We start from the raw sequence: 18172 nt of genomic DNA on the forward strand, positions 1-18172 counted from the left end.
TTAGTTGATCATGAGAATTGACCATATCGAGATGTAATCAATCCATCCAAAAGTGATTTATTAGAATTACTAAAGTGGGTGGGTTTAAGAGGTAAGTAAGATAAGTCGAAAGATTCAATTATATGTCTGAGTTTAGTTGATCATGAGAATTGACCATATCGAGATGTAATCAATCCATCCAAAAGTGATTTATTAGAATTACTAAAATAGGTGGGTTTAAGAGGTAAGTAAGATAAGTCGAAAGATTTAATTATCAATCAATCCATTCAAAAGTAATTTATTAGAATTACAAAAGTGGGCGGGTTTAAGAGGAAAGTAAGATAAGTCGGAAGATTCAATTAAATGTCGGAGTTTAGCTGACCATGAGAATTGACCATATCGGGATGTAATCAATCCATCTAAAAGTGATTTATTAGAATGACTTAAAAAATTCAGTTATATTTCTGAGTTTAGTTGACCATGAGAATCGACCATTTCGGGATGTATTCAATCCATCCAAAAGTGATTTATTAGAATAACTAAAGTGGGTGGGTTTAAGAGGTAAGTAAGATAAGTCGAAAGATTCAATTATATGTCTGAGTTTAGTTGATCATGAGAATTGACCATATCGAGATGTAATCAATCCATCTAAAAGTGATTTATTAGAATGACTTAAAAAATTCAGTTATATTTCTGAGTTTAGTTGACCATGAGAATCGACCATTTCGGGATGTATTCAATCCATCCAAAAGTGATTTATTAGAATAACTAAAGTGGGTGGGTTTAAGAGGTAAGTAAGATAAGTCGAAATATTCAAGTATATGTCTGAGTTTAGTTGATCATGAGAATTGACCATATCGAGATGTAATCAATCCATCTAAAAGTGATTTATTAGAATGACTTAAAAAATTCAGTTATATTTCTGAGTTTAGTTGACCATGAGAATCGACCATTTCGGGATGTATTCAATCCATCCAAAAGTGATTTATTAGAATAACTAAAGTGGGTGGGTTTAAGAGGTAAGTAAGATAAGTCGAAATATTCAAGTATATGTCTGAGTTTAGTTGATCATGAGAATTGACCATATCGAGATGTAATCAATCCATCCAAAAGTGATTTATTAGAATTACTAAAGTGGGTGGGTTTAAGAGGTAAGTAAGATAAGTCGAAAGATTCAATTATATGTCTGAGTTTAGTTGATCATGAGAATTGACCATATCGAGATGTAATCAATCCATCCAAAAGTGATTTATTAGAATTACTAAAATAGGTGGGTTTAAGAGGTAAGATAAGTCGAAAGATTCAATTATATGTCGGAGTTTAGCTGACCATGAAAATTGACCATATCGGGATGTAATCAATCCATCCAAAAGTGATTTATTAGAATTACCAAAGTGGGCGGGTTTAAGAGGTAAGTAAGATAAGTCGAAAGATTCAAGTATATGTCTGAGTTTAGTTGATCATGAGAATTGACCATATCGGGATGTAATCAATCCATCCAAAAGTGATTTATTAGAATTACTTAAGTTGGTGGGTTTAAGAGGTAAGTAAGATAAGTCGAAAGATTCAATTATATGTCTGAGTTTAGTTGATCATGAGAATTGACCATATCGAGATGTAATCAATCCATCTAAAAGTGATTTATTAGAATGACTTAAAAAATTCAGTTATATTTCTGAGTTTAGTTGACCATGAGAATCGACCATTTCGGGATGTATTCAATCCATCCAAAAGTGATTTATTAGAATAACTAAAGTGGGTGGGTTTAAGAGGTAAGTAAGATAAGTCGAAAGATTCAATTATATGTCTGAGTTTAGTTGATCATGAGAATTGACCATATCGAGATGTAATCAATCCATCCAAAAGTGATTTATTAGAATTACTAAAGTTGGTGGGTTTAAGAGGTAAGTAAGATAAGTCGAAAGATTCAATTATATGTCTGGTTTAGTTGATCATGAGAATTGACCATATCGAGATGTAATCAATCCATCCAAAAGTGATTTATTAGAATTACTAAAGTGGGTGGGTTTAAGAGGTAAGTAAGATAAGTCGAAAGATTCAATTATATGTCTGAGTTTAGTTGATCATGAGAATTGACCATATCGAGATGTAATCAATCCATCTAAAAGTGATTTATTAGAATGACTTAAAAAATTCAGTTATATTTCTGAGTTTAGTTGACCATGAGAATCGACGATTTCGGGATTAATTCAATCCATCCAAAAGTGATTTATTAGAATAACTAAAGTGGGTGGGTTTAAGAGGTAAGTAAGATAAGTCGAAAGATTCAATTATATGTCTGAGTTTAGTTGATCATGAGAATTGACCATATCGAGATGTAATCAATCCATCCAAAAGTGATTTATTAGAATTACTAAAGTTGGTGGGTTTAAGAGGTAAGTAAGATAAGTCGAAAGATTCAATTATATGTCTGAGTTTAGTTGATCATGAGAATTGACCATATCGAGATGTAATCAATCCATCCAAAAGTGATTTATTAGAATTACTTAAAAAATTCAGTTATATTTCTGAGTTTAGTTGACCATGAGAATCGACCATTTCGGGATGTATTCAATCCATCCAAAAGTAATTTATTAGAATTACCAAAGTGGGTGGGTTTAAGAGGTAAGTAAGAAAAGTCGAAAGTTTCAAGTATATGTCTGAGTTTAGTTGATCATGAGAATAGACCATATCGGGATGTAATCAATCCATCCAAAAGTGATTTATTAGAATTACTAAAATAGGTGGGTTTAAAAGGTAAGTAAGATAAGTCGAAAGATTCAATTATCAATCAATCCATTCAAAAGTAATTTATTAGAATTACAAAAGTGGGCGGGTTTAAGAGGAAAGTAAGATAAGTCGGAAGATTCAATTATATGTCGGAGTTTAGCTGACCATGAAAATTGACCATATCGGGATGTAATCAATCCATCCAAAAGTGATTTATTAGAATTACCAAAGTGGGCGGGTTTAAGAGGTAAGTAAGATAAGTCGAAAGATTCAATTATATGTCTGAGTTTAGTTGATAATGAGAATCAACCATATTGGGATGTAATCCATCCAAAAGTGATTTACTAGAATTACTTTAGTGGGTGAAGTAAGATAAGAAGATTTTGCATTACAAAGAAAAAAATGTTAAAGAAATGATATAGTTTTATTAGCATTATTAAGAACTAAAAGCATACGTATTTTTCACACAAAACATATTTACAAAAATTCAAATAGTTTACTGTTAACATAAAATAATAATCAATATAAAGCCTTGTTACATATTAGCTATTGAATTCTTTTTTTCTGAAAAGTTTTGTCAACATTTTCTTATAAGATATGCTTAGGAATCTTATTGAAAGTTTGAGGGATTGTATAATGAAGTGTTTTTTAACCATACCTGTTACTGATACCACGGTACTGATACTGACACCAAGTCGTTGGAACAATAGGCGTAATCCCCCAGTCTACACACGTGCGTTTCCAGAAATTCTCCAGCAGCCTAGTGGACCACATGGTGACGATATCTACCTACTGTCTACAAAAGATTCTCTTCGGACATCTATCTCCCTTTGTTAACCATGGAGTTGATACAGTGCTTTATTTATTTAGTTTTTTATTGCTTACTTCTTGGTATGAACACTTGACCAATTTACTACTATACTCTATTTTTTATAAATTTATTGATATTGTTTTAACTTTGCTGGAATTCCTCTCATCCATGCGCTTTGTAGCTGCACGATGATTGGTTATCTAGCTTTCATATTTCAACTTTAAAATACCTTAATTTTGTAAACGGGGTCTAGAATTCCAATCGTCTATGCGCTTAGTAGCAGCAAGGCGTGTTGTAATCTTACTCCTTTTTACTATTCATATTATTATTATTTTGTAATACACTAAATTTATTTGTCATTTTTTAAAATGTGTAAATGGGGGCTAAATTTCTAACTGTCTATGCGCTCTGTAGCTGCAAGACGTCCTGTAATCTAGCTCCTATCTATTATAATTTTTGATTGATCTTAATTGAAAACGAGGAACTAGAATCCCAACCGTCCATGCGCTCTGTAGCTGCAAGACGTACTGGGATATTTATTAATTGTACAGCGCCCTTGAGGTGATTTTCACAAAAATGGCGCTTTATAAATTATCCAACTATATATATATATATATATATTTAATATTGTAGGGTTATCCTTATGTATATTTCTCTAATTCTTCTTTTGAATGGAAAGGAAATTCCCTCGTTATTTATGAGTAGAGCCAAGCACAGCGACGAAAGCGTCAGTTACGTTTCTTGTCAAATCAAAAACCAAACTAAAAATTGGCAAAAATTTTGTTGCAATTGACCGAAATGGCATCTCTGTAAGCAGGCGGCGCGTTATCACTCTGAGAATCTAACCAGCAATGTCATACTCCATACGAAGCTAGAGATAAAAAACAGATAAACTCACCAATCAGGAAAAAAACAGAGTCGCAAAACTCATTGAACAAAAGTTTAAAATTGTACAGTGAGTTACCTGAAGGAATAAAAGAAATAAAAAGCCTTGAAATATTATTACAGCATCAAAGACGTAATTTTATCATTTTAAAGCCATTTTTAAAATCCTTTTGGCATTTTCCGAAAGCTTTAACAAACCCAAAACTCGAACCAAAAATACAGTTTTAAAAGCTTCGGCATTCGGCCGCTGTGGCGCTGCGCTGCGTCGAATTTTCCTTGATTTTTGATATCACACCCCCAAATGCCGACCACTGCCGAAGCGCGTCGGAACCGCCCGAACACTCACGGAAACCTACGAAATAGGGGTTTGGTCCAGAATGCCCTAGTATTGGAAGCTGAGCGCGAGCGGTCGAAGAAAGTCTCGTAAAACGGCGGCGTGGAGTCGAAACGGGGGAACAACGCTTGTTTACACGCTGTTGTTTTTCCACCTTTTGACGAGCGTTCGCGTGTTTGTTCGGGTGTTTTCTGTGTCCAGTTGGTTGCAAAATGTCGGAGCGTATATTTTTCGTCTTCAATATAAAATATGTTGTTAGAATTAGAATAGGTCCTAGCGCGAAGTAGGTTACCCTGGGTCGCGTTGGTTTTCAAGCGAATCCGGGACGTTTAACTGTATTTTTTTTATTACTGTTTCAATGCAAGTTTTGAGTGAATTGTTAATGTAAAGAGACGACAGAATCCGCGCTGGTTTTTCGTAAAACTCTGTGGTATATTGTATATTTTATGACGGGATAAAATGGAATCACAATCGTAATATAGGTGAGTGGGTCATGGATTGAAGTATTTATATTCATTTAAAAAATGTGCCTTAATATATTTATTACCAAACCAATTTAAAAAATTACCTTATCTCATTTCAAAATATTAAAATATGTATTTAATTAATAAGTTTTACCTAATTAAAAAATCGTTTCGGCTTTTTTAGGCTCACCCGTCTATAAACTAAATAACATTTTATATTATGCTTTTTTAAATATTTTTTTTGTTATTCAAAGCATAAGATTTTTTTAGATATTAATTTCCCGAGCTAAAAATAAAATCCGTATTTAGTCGGGATTTGCAAATAACTTTTTTGTGATAATCTGTGTCTTTTAAAACGTAAGAAAATCATACGATTTTGTAACTTTAAACTGCCGTACTTGTAAAATCGCGGCATTGAAAAAATAAAGTTAGATAAAAACGGTAATTTCCTAGGGTATTTCTGTTAAAAAGTATACTTTAAAGTTTTATATTTATAATTAAAATATAATTACTTTTTGACCGGCAGATTACGCCTCTTCAAGTTAAGACTAAATTTATGTACATTAGGGATGCGATTATGAACGGCTTTCTTCATCGGTATATACTGAGACGGTATAAAACATTATTTTATACCGTCGTAGTATAATATAGATATTTATATGAAAATTCAAAGTATCTTCGTCGGTAACCGGTAATTGAACATATTAAGAAAAAAAAATTGTAAAGATAAAGTTTATTTTCCCATCAGAATACATACCCTGGTTCCTATATAACCCTTCCGGACCTAAAGAGAGTATCTATATAGGGTCCTCGAAATGTTGGTTTCGATTCTAAACATCACGCCTAGCTGGCTGTTAAAGAATGACTAAATACGCGTTGGGCATGAGTTAAGTGTTATAATTTTTAAGGGCACAGGGCATGTCTATGTGTATTAGTATTGTTTGAATATATACAATAAAAATAGATGTAACAAATAGTTTTAAAGATCGTATCCATCTCACATTACGCTCCCATCCTTACTAAAAAGACTTGATTTATTAGGTCCATGGGTAATATTGATAAAATAAAATAGGATAGAATTTATAAGTTAAGTATACCTTGATAAAAAGGTGCGTGTTGCTTTAAAACCGGTCAGTAGAAAAAACAAGTGGTTAAAAACAAAGTTGTTTTTAATTACTTATTATTTTTTTAAACTTTAAACGTTTATTGAAGACATCATTTAACGTAGAATTTAAGAAAATAAAACTATTGTTTGTGATATAAAATGCATGTATTTGTTTTTATAAACCAAAATTTAAGTTGTTTCTATTATTATTTACTTGTTCAATTTATTATCTTATTCATCAGGACAAATTTTTCTTAAATACTTTGCTTTTATATGAGTGCCAATGGGCATATGTTTAGTCTAAATTTCAAGGGGCGTAATCTGCGGTCGAAAAGTAATTATATTTTAATTATTGAAAGCATGTTTTTTAACAGAAATACCCTAGCTAGTTAATGATCATTTGTATCTAAAGTTGATTGACTTTATTTTTTACTGATTTTGAAAGTACGGTGTTTTAAAATGGAAAAATCGTACCATACTTTTTATCAGACCTTAATAGGAACAGAGACAATAATTTATTTATTTTCTAATTGAGCTCAAATATAGTTTTTTTTAAATCATCACAACATATCCGCAACCAAAACGGCTCCTAATCAGTAAACCAAATCGTAGCTACAAAAGCAATTGTGTTTTTTATTCAGTTTTGTTGGCAATCTTTATGCAGTTTAGTTGGCAATTGTTAAGCAGTTTTGTTCGCAATCTTTATGCAGTTTTTTTGGTAATTTTTAAGCAGTTTTGTTTGCAATCTTTATGCAGTTTAGTTGACAATTGTTAAGCAGTTTTGTTCGCAATCTTTATGTAGTTTTGTTTGTAATTTTTAAGCAGTTTTGTTTTCAATCTTTAAGCAGTTTAGTTGGTAATTTTTAAGCAGTTTTGTTCGCAATCTTTATGCAGCTGTGATGTCAATTTTTAGGCAGTTTTGTTCGCAATTATTATGCAGTTTTTTTCGCAATCTTTATGCAGTTTTATTGCCAATATTTATAAAGTTTTGTTCCCAATCTTTGTGCAATTTCGTTCACAATTTTTACGCAGTCTTGTTCGCAAATGTCCAATTTTGTTCTTAATCTTTATGCAGTTATGTTAGCATTTAATTTGCTGTTTTGCTTGCAACTTTTAGGCAGTTGTACGCAAATTTTGTGCTGTTTTGTTCCCAATATTTATGCAGTTTTGTTCGCAATCTTTAGGTAGTTTGGTTCGCAATTTTTGCATGATAGGTGGACTTCTCTTTACTCCATTTCCATATTCAGGATTTCCACCCAAGAGCAGCCACCTAGTCGAAAACTCTCGTCAAGGGTTCCAGGGAAAAATTAGGGGTTTGATTCCTCAAAATCTATAAACTCAAAATATTGTCAACTAAACCAACCACTCCAAAGAGAAGAAGCATAAACTGAAAAATTCTTTCAGGCGTTGCCTAATAGGTGAAATAAATAATTCAGTCAGATGAATCTCACCTACATCGATAAGGGTTTCAGCTCTTTAACGTTACGAAAATCAAAAGATGGAAGAACTGTAGAAATATGAATTTCAAACATAGGCAGAATGTGAAAGTTACACTAAAACCAGCCAATTACGGTTTAGAAGCCCTGTAAACGCCTAGACTTCTACAATACTATTACCTTCTTAAAAATGCTCTCCATCTCTGTTGCTATATGTTAGAGTTATTAATGCTTATAAAAGTGTGTACACATAAATACTGAAGGAATCTGGGTGTATAAACACAAGCAAAATGGTAAATAATGATATACAGTGTGTAAAATGATCACTTAAAACGACGGGTTATAAGCTCTGTAAATGAACGCCTAGACTTTCACGCTGTCTCAATTTGTTTGTGTGTTTCAGGCTTGAAATATGGGCGCTACGTACAATCATGCGACGTCCCGTGTGGGTAGGCAGAGAGCGACCCTCTAGTGTGGCTGGACCGGGGTATGCAGAGAGGATAAGCCATACTCAGCCCCATAAGTCATGTCATGGGAGTCCATAGCTTCGAGGAGATATCTGAGGTAGTACTACTTTTGTTGTATAGTTTAGCATGCGTCCGGATGGGTGAAGAGTACAGCTCTGTGTGGGAAATGGAACCAGGACCCTGGACGAGTGTTTTTCATTCGATGGCCCCCGTGTTCTCGTTTAAGACTAGTGATAATATTTTGAGTTCGACCAAATGTTTGTAGACAAAATGGAGTCGTTAAGACCAAGAAATTACAACAGGGATAGAGAACATTTTACAGAAGAGAATATGAAAGTCTAGGCATTTACAGGCTTATGACCTGTCATTGGCTGGTTTAGTGGCTACTTTACACACTGTGTAACATTCACCATTTTGCCTGTGTTTGAACATCCGGATTCCTTCAATTCTTCCATGTGTTGATTTTAATGAAATTAAAGAGCTGAAACCTTTATTCATAATTCCCTTTCCGCACCTAATGGTGCAAAGGGCACTGCATTGCTACCCGTATCGCACCACATCTTGATCATTTCTGTTACACGAAGGTAAGATGATCAGTCTTACGGTTCAGCTGCCAGTTCAGGGATTGTGAAATATTCTCGTATAAAAACTCATTTTTAAATAAATATTTTATGTCAACCATGTCGGGAATCGAACCTAAGACTCTTTCATGGTAGGCAAACGCGCTAACCACTGCACCACGAGGCCGACTAAACTAACACTTAATTTTATTGCAACAGAGAGGAAAAACATTTTTGAAAAGGGAATATGAAAGTCTAGGCATTTACAGGCCATATGACCTGTCATTGGCTGGTTTAAGTGGCCATTTTACACACCGTGTAACATTTACCATTCTGCCTATGTTTGAACATCCATATTTCTTTAATTCTTCCATCTGTTGACGTTTGTGAAGTTCAAGAGCTGAAACCTTTATTGTTGTAAAGAGATTCTTCTGATCGAATTAAACTACTTCTTGAACCAGCTGGTTTTATTTTAACATTTTGAGTTTGTCCAAATGTTTGTAGATAAAAGACTGGATTTCACCTGCTAGGGAGTCATTGAGAAGCGAATATAGAAGTCCAGGCAATTACAGGGCTTATGACGTTTCAAAAGATTCGCGTATTTTTATTTTTTGAATTTTCCTTTACTGCTTTCAATACCCCGATCGCCGTCAGAGCAACCAGTCAAGTATGTAGGGTCCATAGTCCATAGTCGATGACACACACGTGTTAAATTAGTTATTATAAAAATTATTATGAAAGTTGGTTGAATGCTGTCGAAATGCGATCCCTCAGGCGAATGTGTGGTAAAACAATTCTGAATCAGGTAGAAGAATTTGTGTACCTGGGAAGTATGTTTACTAGGGACGGAAAGGCCGATAAAGATATTGAAAGGAGGGTGAGTGCCGAGAACAGGGTGAACGGTGCACTAAAATCTACTTTGGCAAACAAATGTTTATCGCAGGAGGCTAAACTAGCAGTTCACAACGGAGTTCTAGTTCCAACTCTAATGTATGGGAGCGAAGTATGGAATTGGAAAAATAATGATGAAAGTAGGTTGAATGCTGTCGAAATGCGATCCCTCAGGCGAATGTGTGGTAAAACGATGTATGATAGGTTCACAAATGTCGAGATCCGTGAAGTGAGAAAGGCTGAGACACGCATTATCGACAGAATCAAGAAAGGGGTGCTGCGTCGGTTTGGACATGTAGAGCGAATGGACAGCGAAAGAACGGCTTTAAGGATCTACGATGCAAATGTTGATGGATGCAGAGCACGAGGAAGACCGAGAAAGACATGGCACGATCGAGTCCATCAAATACTTGAAGATGGACATGTCAAGAGTAGGAATAATCGGCGTGCGTGCATGAGAAGATGTTTAAATGTAGAGGAGGCGAGGTCTGTATGCAAAGACAGAGTGTTATGGCGTTCTATCCTTTCTGCTTGCCCGTAGGGGGAATGGCGTGATGGTTTGCTTGTTTGTTGTTTGCTGCAATACGAAAACCCAATCTTATCCAGGACAGCGTCCGCAACAACCCACCGCGGCGGCGAAGGAGCAGCCCAGCCCGACCCCCGACCCCCGACCGATACGCGCCTCCCAGCTCTGCTCGCTAGCGTATTAGTAGATAAACCCTCTTCCCTTTTGCGGAAATAGACAACACATGACGTGAATTCGGTTCTGCATTTCTGATTTAAGCCCTGTCATTGGCTGGCCGTTCTCAAAAATGTTTTCCTTCTCAGTTGCAACAAATTTAGATCTGTAGGATTAAATTGTTGGGTGTTAGTTGGAGTTCCTACCCTTGTCAGAGATTGACAGAGAAGACACGAGGTTGCTGTTTGATGTTTGAATGTTTATTTATTACATGGCGAATAAATAAACAATTATATCGGACGAGTGTTACGTTGATGATGGGTTGAAGAGACTGCACTTGAACTACATGCTGAAGCTGAGTGGACTGCACTGATCTTGTTGGGCTGATCGAACGAACTGACTGGTGTTGGCTGCGCCCTGTGGTCTCATTATAGAGCATATTCCTTTGTAATTAATTTCTGAACGGTAGGGACGATGTGAATGTACTGCAGGGCGACGATCCCGTCTTTATGTGCAATGTTGCTAGAATTGAAATATAAGTTGTATTAGATTCGATAGAAAATGATGACATTGCATCGTCGGTCATTAGTCTACTTCAGGTGAACTAATTTAACACGCGTGTGTCATCGACTATGGGCTATGGACCCTACAGATCCAAATAACCCCCTAGGGAGGAGTTCCAGCCAGTCTGCAAACATTTGGACATACTCAAAACACTGTTTAAACTTGAACTTTTTCGAGTCCCCAATAATATCGGCTAAATTGAATAGACAAGGCTCAGTAATTTATGACGCTTTAAGAGCTTATTAAATTGGCTGGAAAAAAACACGTTTACCTTTTTGTAGCAGATTTATTCGCAAATAATGAAGAGTAATGTCGTTTTCCCGCGTCATCAATTCTCAAATCGTGCCAAAAAAGGGGGATTATATTTAGGGTATTATAGACAATGGTAATAATGGAATGAACACGTCACAGGCGCATAATATGAGGCACTTTTATTCGTGGGTAAGTGCCTCGATTATCCACGGACCTTTTACAAAAAATATTATATAAACATCTTCTTTTTCTTCTTCAGCCTTCTGTCCTCCACTGCTGGATATAGGCCTCTTCTATACCCTTCCATTTCTTCCGGTCGCTTGCTGCTTGCAAACAATTTTTACCCCTCACAGCAGCTATGTCATCGGACCATCTTTTTGAGGTCTTCTGACGCCTCGCTTATTCTCTGCGTCTATCTTGAAATTTTAGGAATCCGTCTTGTGGGGTCTTGTCTCGCAACATGTCCTGCCCATTGCCACTTCAGTCCTGCTAGTCCCGAAATTCAAAGCACACCAACCCGTCTGGCAAGCGTAGTGTTTAACGAAAATTAAACCTAAACATTATAATACATAAGGATTATTATAAAATAAATTCATAGATATGTCGAAAGGCATTTTTCGAAATAAAACCGTAGAGAAATATTTTGTTAAAATGAAACGAATGGTTGGTTTGACTTACCGCAGTTTCGTTGCCAGGTAGCGTGAATTAAATGAAAGATTTACTTACATTTTTATGAGATTTAATAGATAATATGATGAATACAAGATATACAAAGATGTGATTAGTTTAAGACAACACTGAATGAATTGACCGTGACACAAATTTACATGCTATGGGTATTTGTAAGTTTTAGAAAAAGAGAGCAAAAGCCAACTGAACCGAAGCCGACCGGGCACACGCAGATTCTGGCGAGCTCCGATCGTGCCGACGTCGGGCAGTTCCGGTGTGTCTTGCGCGGTGTTGTTAGTGGTGAAAATGCGGCGAGAGTGCGTGCCCATAAAACAAAGTTTTCTGTAACTGAAAGTATGTTATGATCATGCAAAATGTTATGTTATGTTAATCAAGTACATAAATTAATATTATTATTCGATTATTAACACCGTAGTTACTATATTTCGTTTTTTTTTTTATTTTCGGGATAAAAAGTAAGTAGCTCTTTTGACTTTCCATCTCTCCGACTATCCCTGTGCAAAAAAACCAGTCAATCGGCCGCTCTGTTGAGACGTGAAGAACACACAAACAAATACACTTTCGCATTAAAAATACTAGTGTAGAAGATGTTGATTATATAGTATGGACCATAGAATTATAATGTACCAGAAGGCGCGTAGAATCATGTTTACATACATTGCACTGCGTCCAAAAGTCTGACATCCCGCCTGCGCGCATGCGTGAAGTAGCTGCGTAATGTTACCAGACCGCGAACTATAATAATAATAACGGCCGAATTGGATAATTTTGTGTAATGTTATGTTATGTTTTGCCACAAAAAATATTATACTGACTGGACTGTAAAAAAAACAGATACTTTTATTATGCAAACGTAAAAAAAATCATTTAGTAATTGAGTAAATTAATATTTAATACCGTTTAATATTACACTAAGGTTTATTAATAGAAAACCGGGTTGAAAAATTGACTATCAAAAATTGGCCACTTAAACCAGCCAATGACAGGTCATAGGTCTCTCTTTTCCATGTACCTACAGCTCGCACCAACTATGCACAGAACTCTCCTCTTATTCGCTTGGCGCGTAATTATAATGTATTTTTCAGTAACATAGACATATTTAACTGCAGTAAACTCACTTTTAAAACTAGAATTGAAAAATTATTAGATGAAAAAAATTATGTTTCTTTATAAATATTTACATTATAAATTTTAGATGTTTCTATTCACTCATATCAAACACACACTCACCCTCACACCCGTATACACTCACACACATATTCACATACCTACCAAAACCACACTCCACTCACTTACCCACGCATCCTCACACACAAAAACTCGCACACATGCACTTCTACATATATTATTATCTAACTGATCTGGATTTTTATAATTGTATTTATGTGGAAAACTGATTTGGTTTTATTTTATGTTTTTTTTTATGGTGTAATTTTTTTGTATTGCTGTTGTTTTTCTGAATAAACAAAATACACCCTGTGGATGCCTAGACACCTATATTATCTTCTCTAAAATGTTCTTCATCTCTGTTGTAATATGGTAATATTAACAGCTCTCCAGGGAGTTGAATCCAGTACTTGTCTACGAAAATTTATACAAACTTAAAATATTGTTGATTGACTACCCTGGCAAAACTAACGAAATGTCCGCCTTGTTTTATTTAACAATCTGACAGACGGTAAAATAATCGAATTCTTGAGTAGGATTGTTTGTGAATTTACTACTTACACATTAAATGTGATCCCACCCTATTCCCTTTAATCCCAGCAGTATTTTGACACTTACAAACGACACAACACGGCGTAAATGAGTTTAAATCGGCAGTTGCGTACTAAGCGACGTCTACAGAGTAACTAATGGCCAAAACGTAAACCTACTAATTTATGAGTAGTTTAGTCGGCTTCAGTTTGATGCGCGTACGCGGTTTCTGGACTTTCATAATTGAAAAATATCACTTTTTTTACAGTTTTAAAGTAATAAACGTCTTTAAAATACTGTCCAGTAAAAAAATATTGATTGCAAAAACGGTGGTTCCATTGGCAACGCCCCTAATACGTCACAATTCATGTTTGTTTGTTTCTGCCATCGAAATTTGTGTAGAATAATATCAGAAATCTTGACGTCACAACAACCAAGGCCAAACACGTCGCGTTTTTCTACGAACGTATTTTTATTGAATATCTTTTTTACATTTATGTATGAAAACATTTCTCCACAATATCCATATTGATTTTGAAAATACAATGAATTATTTTTATTCCATTTAATATATTTGTATCGGTATTCCTAGTATGTGATATTTCCCTCATTCTATGGTATGAATTTAGCTTTTATTTTTCAGAATTGTCTTTAATAAACTGGACGTTCGGTAGGTGTATATTGTATCAAACATAGAATTAATAATAGTACAGAAAGAGCGTAGAATCATATTTGAATACATCGGACTGTGTCCAATAATCCCGCCACTATGCCCCACTTTCGCCGCGCGCATTCGTGGTGTCGCCACGTAATGTTGCACGGTGGGAAAAAATATAGTCATAACACAAACGTAAAGTAAAAAAAAAAGCAATCTCTTAATTTCTCTAAAATTTTATTGTGCACGCGGAAATATTGATTGAACAGAGTAGATAAGTAAAGGCTCATTTAATAACAGTAATTGAATTAATGAACTTTAAACTTAAAATATAAAACAAATTTTATTTGACATAAAACGGATATTTTTATATCATGTTAAATAATATTTTATGTTTTAAAGATAATGTCGGTCAAATGTCCACCACGGCGTTGTTTAATCCGAGGTCCAATTTTCATTAGTTCTCTCATTAGATGAGCAAAGTAAGGTAAAAAAAATCTAACCTGGCAACACCAACGAAACGTTCATTTTGTTTCTTCGACAATCTGACAGATGAAAATATAATTCAATTTTTAAGAAATTCATTTGCTACTTAAACATTCGTTTGCCAATTACACATGAAATGTGATACTTTTCTGTTTCTTTAAGATCCTAGCAGTATTTCTACACTTTAAAAGGACACGACACGGCATAGTTGAATTCAAATCAGGAGTTGCGTACTGAGCGACGTCTACAAAGAAACTAATCGGTCAAAACGTAAATCTATTTTATCTATGAGTAGTTGAGTCGTCTTCTGTTTGATGTGCGTATGCGGTTTCTGGACTATTCTTAATTCTATGGTATTAAACTATATATGTAATATGTATATTTTTCTCTTATTTTTGCCATCTTAGAAGATCACTCGACGGTAAGTTTAGAATCTAATAATTTTAAGACAGCTGTTTCTGCTAGCCTCGTACGACAGGTCCACCGCTTTCTAGATCATTGTAAATCAGTTGTTTGACTTCAGGATTATAAAAGAATGGCCACTCATCAAAAATCAACAGAGAACGCCTAACAGTAATCATGCGTGCGCTATCGCTTGTAGAGACGCCACATCGCTAAAAAGATCTGCAATGAGGAATTTCTCTGTTTTTTTTATTATTGCGTCATTTCTCAGGCGCACGAAGAAAAATAATCATATCTTGTTATTTTCTTAACCAATCTGCCCCATTTTTTGTAAGCATCTAGCCAAATATAGCTGTATCTCAGAGGCAGACGGATGCAAATCCAAACGTCAAATGCTCAACAAGACCCTAAAGAATCTACTTTCCCTTGTTAATCTTAATGACTCCCGAGGGGATGAAATCCAGTCTTTGGTCGACGAACATTTGGACAAACTCAAATATTGTAATGAAACCAACTGGTCCAAGAAGAAGTTTAAAAATTGAAAAATTGTTTTCAGGCGTTGCCTGGTATGTGAAATAATTCAATCAGATGAATCTCTTCACAACAATAAAGGTTTCGGCTCTTTGACTTCACTAAAATCAACAAATGGAAGAATTGAAGAAATATGGATGTTTAAACATAGGCAAAACGGTGAATGTTACAGTGTGTAAAGTGGCCACTTAAACCAGCCAATGACAGGTCATAAGCCCTGTAAATGCCTAGACTACCATATTCCCTTATTTAAGGTATTCTCCATCCCTGTTGTAATTTGTTTATTATTGTGATGTTTTTTTTTAATTATAAAAAAATAAGAAAACAAACACAATAAGTTTTTTTTTGGTTTTATTCTTAAAAATATGTAAAATTGAAAAAAGAAGTTTTTTTATATTTTTATTCTATATGTTTTTTACCATTTTTTTGTATAAAAAATATAAAAGCGTTATATATTCCTTAGTCGGCCTAGTAGTGTAATGGTCAGCGCGTTAGCCTGCCATGCAAGAGGTCTCGGGTTCGATTGCCTACATGGTTGATATGAAATATTCATTTAAAAGGGTGTTTTCACACTAGAATATTTTCATAGTCCCTGGACTGGTATCTGAAGCGTAAGACTGATCATCTGACCTTCATGTAACACAAAATGATCAAAATACGCTGCGATTGGTTTACCCATACAGTGCCCTACGCACCATTAGGTGTGGAAAGGGAATGATAATGACGATGATAGTTATCCTATTTCCGGGAAACAAACTAACAGACGTGAACTTAATACGTCACACGCAGAGTAATTTCAAAATAAAATCAAAATTAAAATGATGATACGACACAAAAAAATGTTAAAAGTTGTGAATGTTTGAAACCCACATGTCAGAATTCATATCTCGATTGTCTCAAAATGTCAATTCCGAAATCATATTTCGATTGTCTCGAAATCTCAAGTCCGAAATCACATTCTCCACCTGAAGCGTAAGACTGATCATCTTACCTTCATGTAACAAAAATGATCAAGATACGCTGCGATTAGTGTACCAATGTTGTGCCCTAAGAACCATTAGATTACTCTGTACCTTTATTTAACACCCCCTAACCCCAATGTAATTATTATTATTATTATGAATTACGTATATAGCGCCATTTTCGTAATACAATACCTCAAGGGCGCTTTACATAGTGATTCTATAGTTCAATAAATTTAATTGAAGCTTTTAAATTTGTAATTTCATTAAAACAACTTATTTTTTTGTCACATGCTACGGATTTATTCAAATGATTTAGTAATACCTGAAGTACATGTTTTTCTGTAAACTATACAAAAATTTAAAAAAATTGTGTATATTCTGGAAAAAATAATAGATTTTATAAATCCCAAAAAAAGTTTTTTTTTACTCTAGTACTGAGGGTTAATTTTTTTAATTTGATTATAGACTATTAAACTAATCATTCCCTTTCCGCACCTAATGGTGTATAGGGCACTGCATCGGTACACCAACCGCAGCGTATCTTGATCATTGTTGTTACATGAAGGTAAGATGGTCAGTCTTACGCTTCAGGTACCAGTCCAGAGACTGTGAAATATTACTACACCTTTTTTAATAAATATTTCATGTCAAGCATGTCACGTCAGAGGTTCTCTTCCGCTTATTCTCGGTCAGTTCTGCCGATTGGTCCGTTTACGCCAGGTAAACCGGATACCAACAATGTTTTGAGTATGTCCAAATGTTAGCAGACAGGCTGGATTTCCTCCCTAGATCTAAATTTCTTGCAACAAAGAGAGAGAAAACATTTTAGAGAAGGGAATATAAAAGTCAAGGCATTTTACAGGGCTTACGACCTGTCATTGGCTGCTTTAAGTGACCACAGCATTACAGATGTATAAAAATTATAAAGTTGTTTTTGGGCGTTGCCTAGTAGGCAAATTGGTTCAGCCGGATGAATCTCACCCACGTGATAAAGGTTTCAACTCTTTTTTCTTCACAAAAGCCAACAGATGCAAGAGTTGAGGAAATGTGAATGTTTAAACAGGCAGAATGCTGAATGTTACACAGTGTGTAAAGTGGCCACTTAAACCAGCCGGTAAGTCCTGTAAATGCCTAGACTTCCATATTCCCCTCTCAAAAATGTTTTTCCCCTCTGTTGCAAGAACTAGTGACGTCGGCGTCGTTCAAAAGAGTTCGTCTTTTTTGTACATTTTCAAGAAACTTTGTCGTAAAATTCAATGCTCTAATTTTCACCGCGCGCAAGAGAACATTTTTTGTATCCAATTTCCCGTAGGGCTGAAGTTCCTCATTGTGGGTAGCGTAGGTCCACAATTTATGTTGAATGTGTTTGCACACAGACCTCGCTTCCTCTGCATTCATTCATCTTCCCATGCACGCACGACGATTACTCTGACTTTTGACATGCCCATCTTCAAGTATCTGTTGAATTTGATCTTGCCATATCTTTCTCGGCCTTCCTAGTTTTCTGCACCCATCAACATTCGCTTCGTAAATCCTTTTAGCCGTTCTTCGCTGTCCATTCGCTCCACACATCCAGACCGGCGCACCG

At 35.1% G+C, this 18172-nt stretch overlaps 1 protein-coding gene across 1 annotated transcript in view; it reads left to right on the forward strand.

The window, feature by feature from the left end:
- The first annotated feature begins 4932 nt into the window (after nucleotides 1-4932).
- The window catches only part of LOC148285747 (43 kDa receptor-associated protein of the synapse), a 30351-nt gene continuing 17111 nt past the window's right edge, over nucleotides 4933-18172 (forward strand). The window contains exons 1-2 of the mRNA XM_088232243.1: nucleotides 4933-5221; nucleotides 8148-8308. Coding sequence (XP_088088369.1) covers nucleotides 8271-8308 — 38 coding nt within the window. The 5' untranslated portion in view covers nucleotides 4933-5221; nucleotides 8148-8270. The remainder of the gene's footprint in view (nucleotides 5222-8147; nucleotides 8309-18172) is intronic.

This window comes from Micrasema longulum, unplaced genomic scaffold (genome assembly GCF_059751315.1).
Source record: "Micrasema longulum isolate JH-2025_06_02 unplaced genomic scaffold, ASM5975131v1 h1tg000008l, whole genome shotgun sequence".
Classification (NCBI taxonomy): domain Eukaryota; kingdom Metazoa; phylum Arthropoda; class Insecta; order Trichoptera; family Brachycentridae; genus Micrasema; species Micrasema longulum.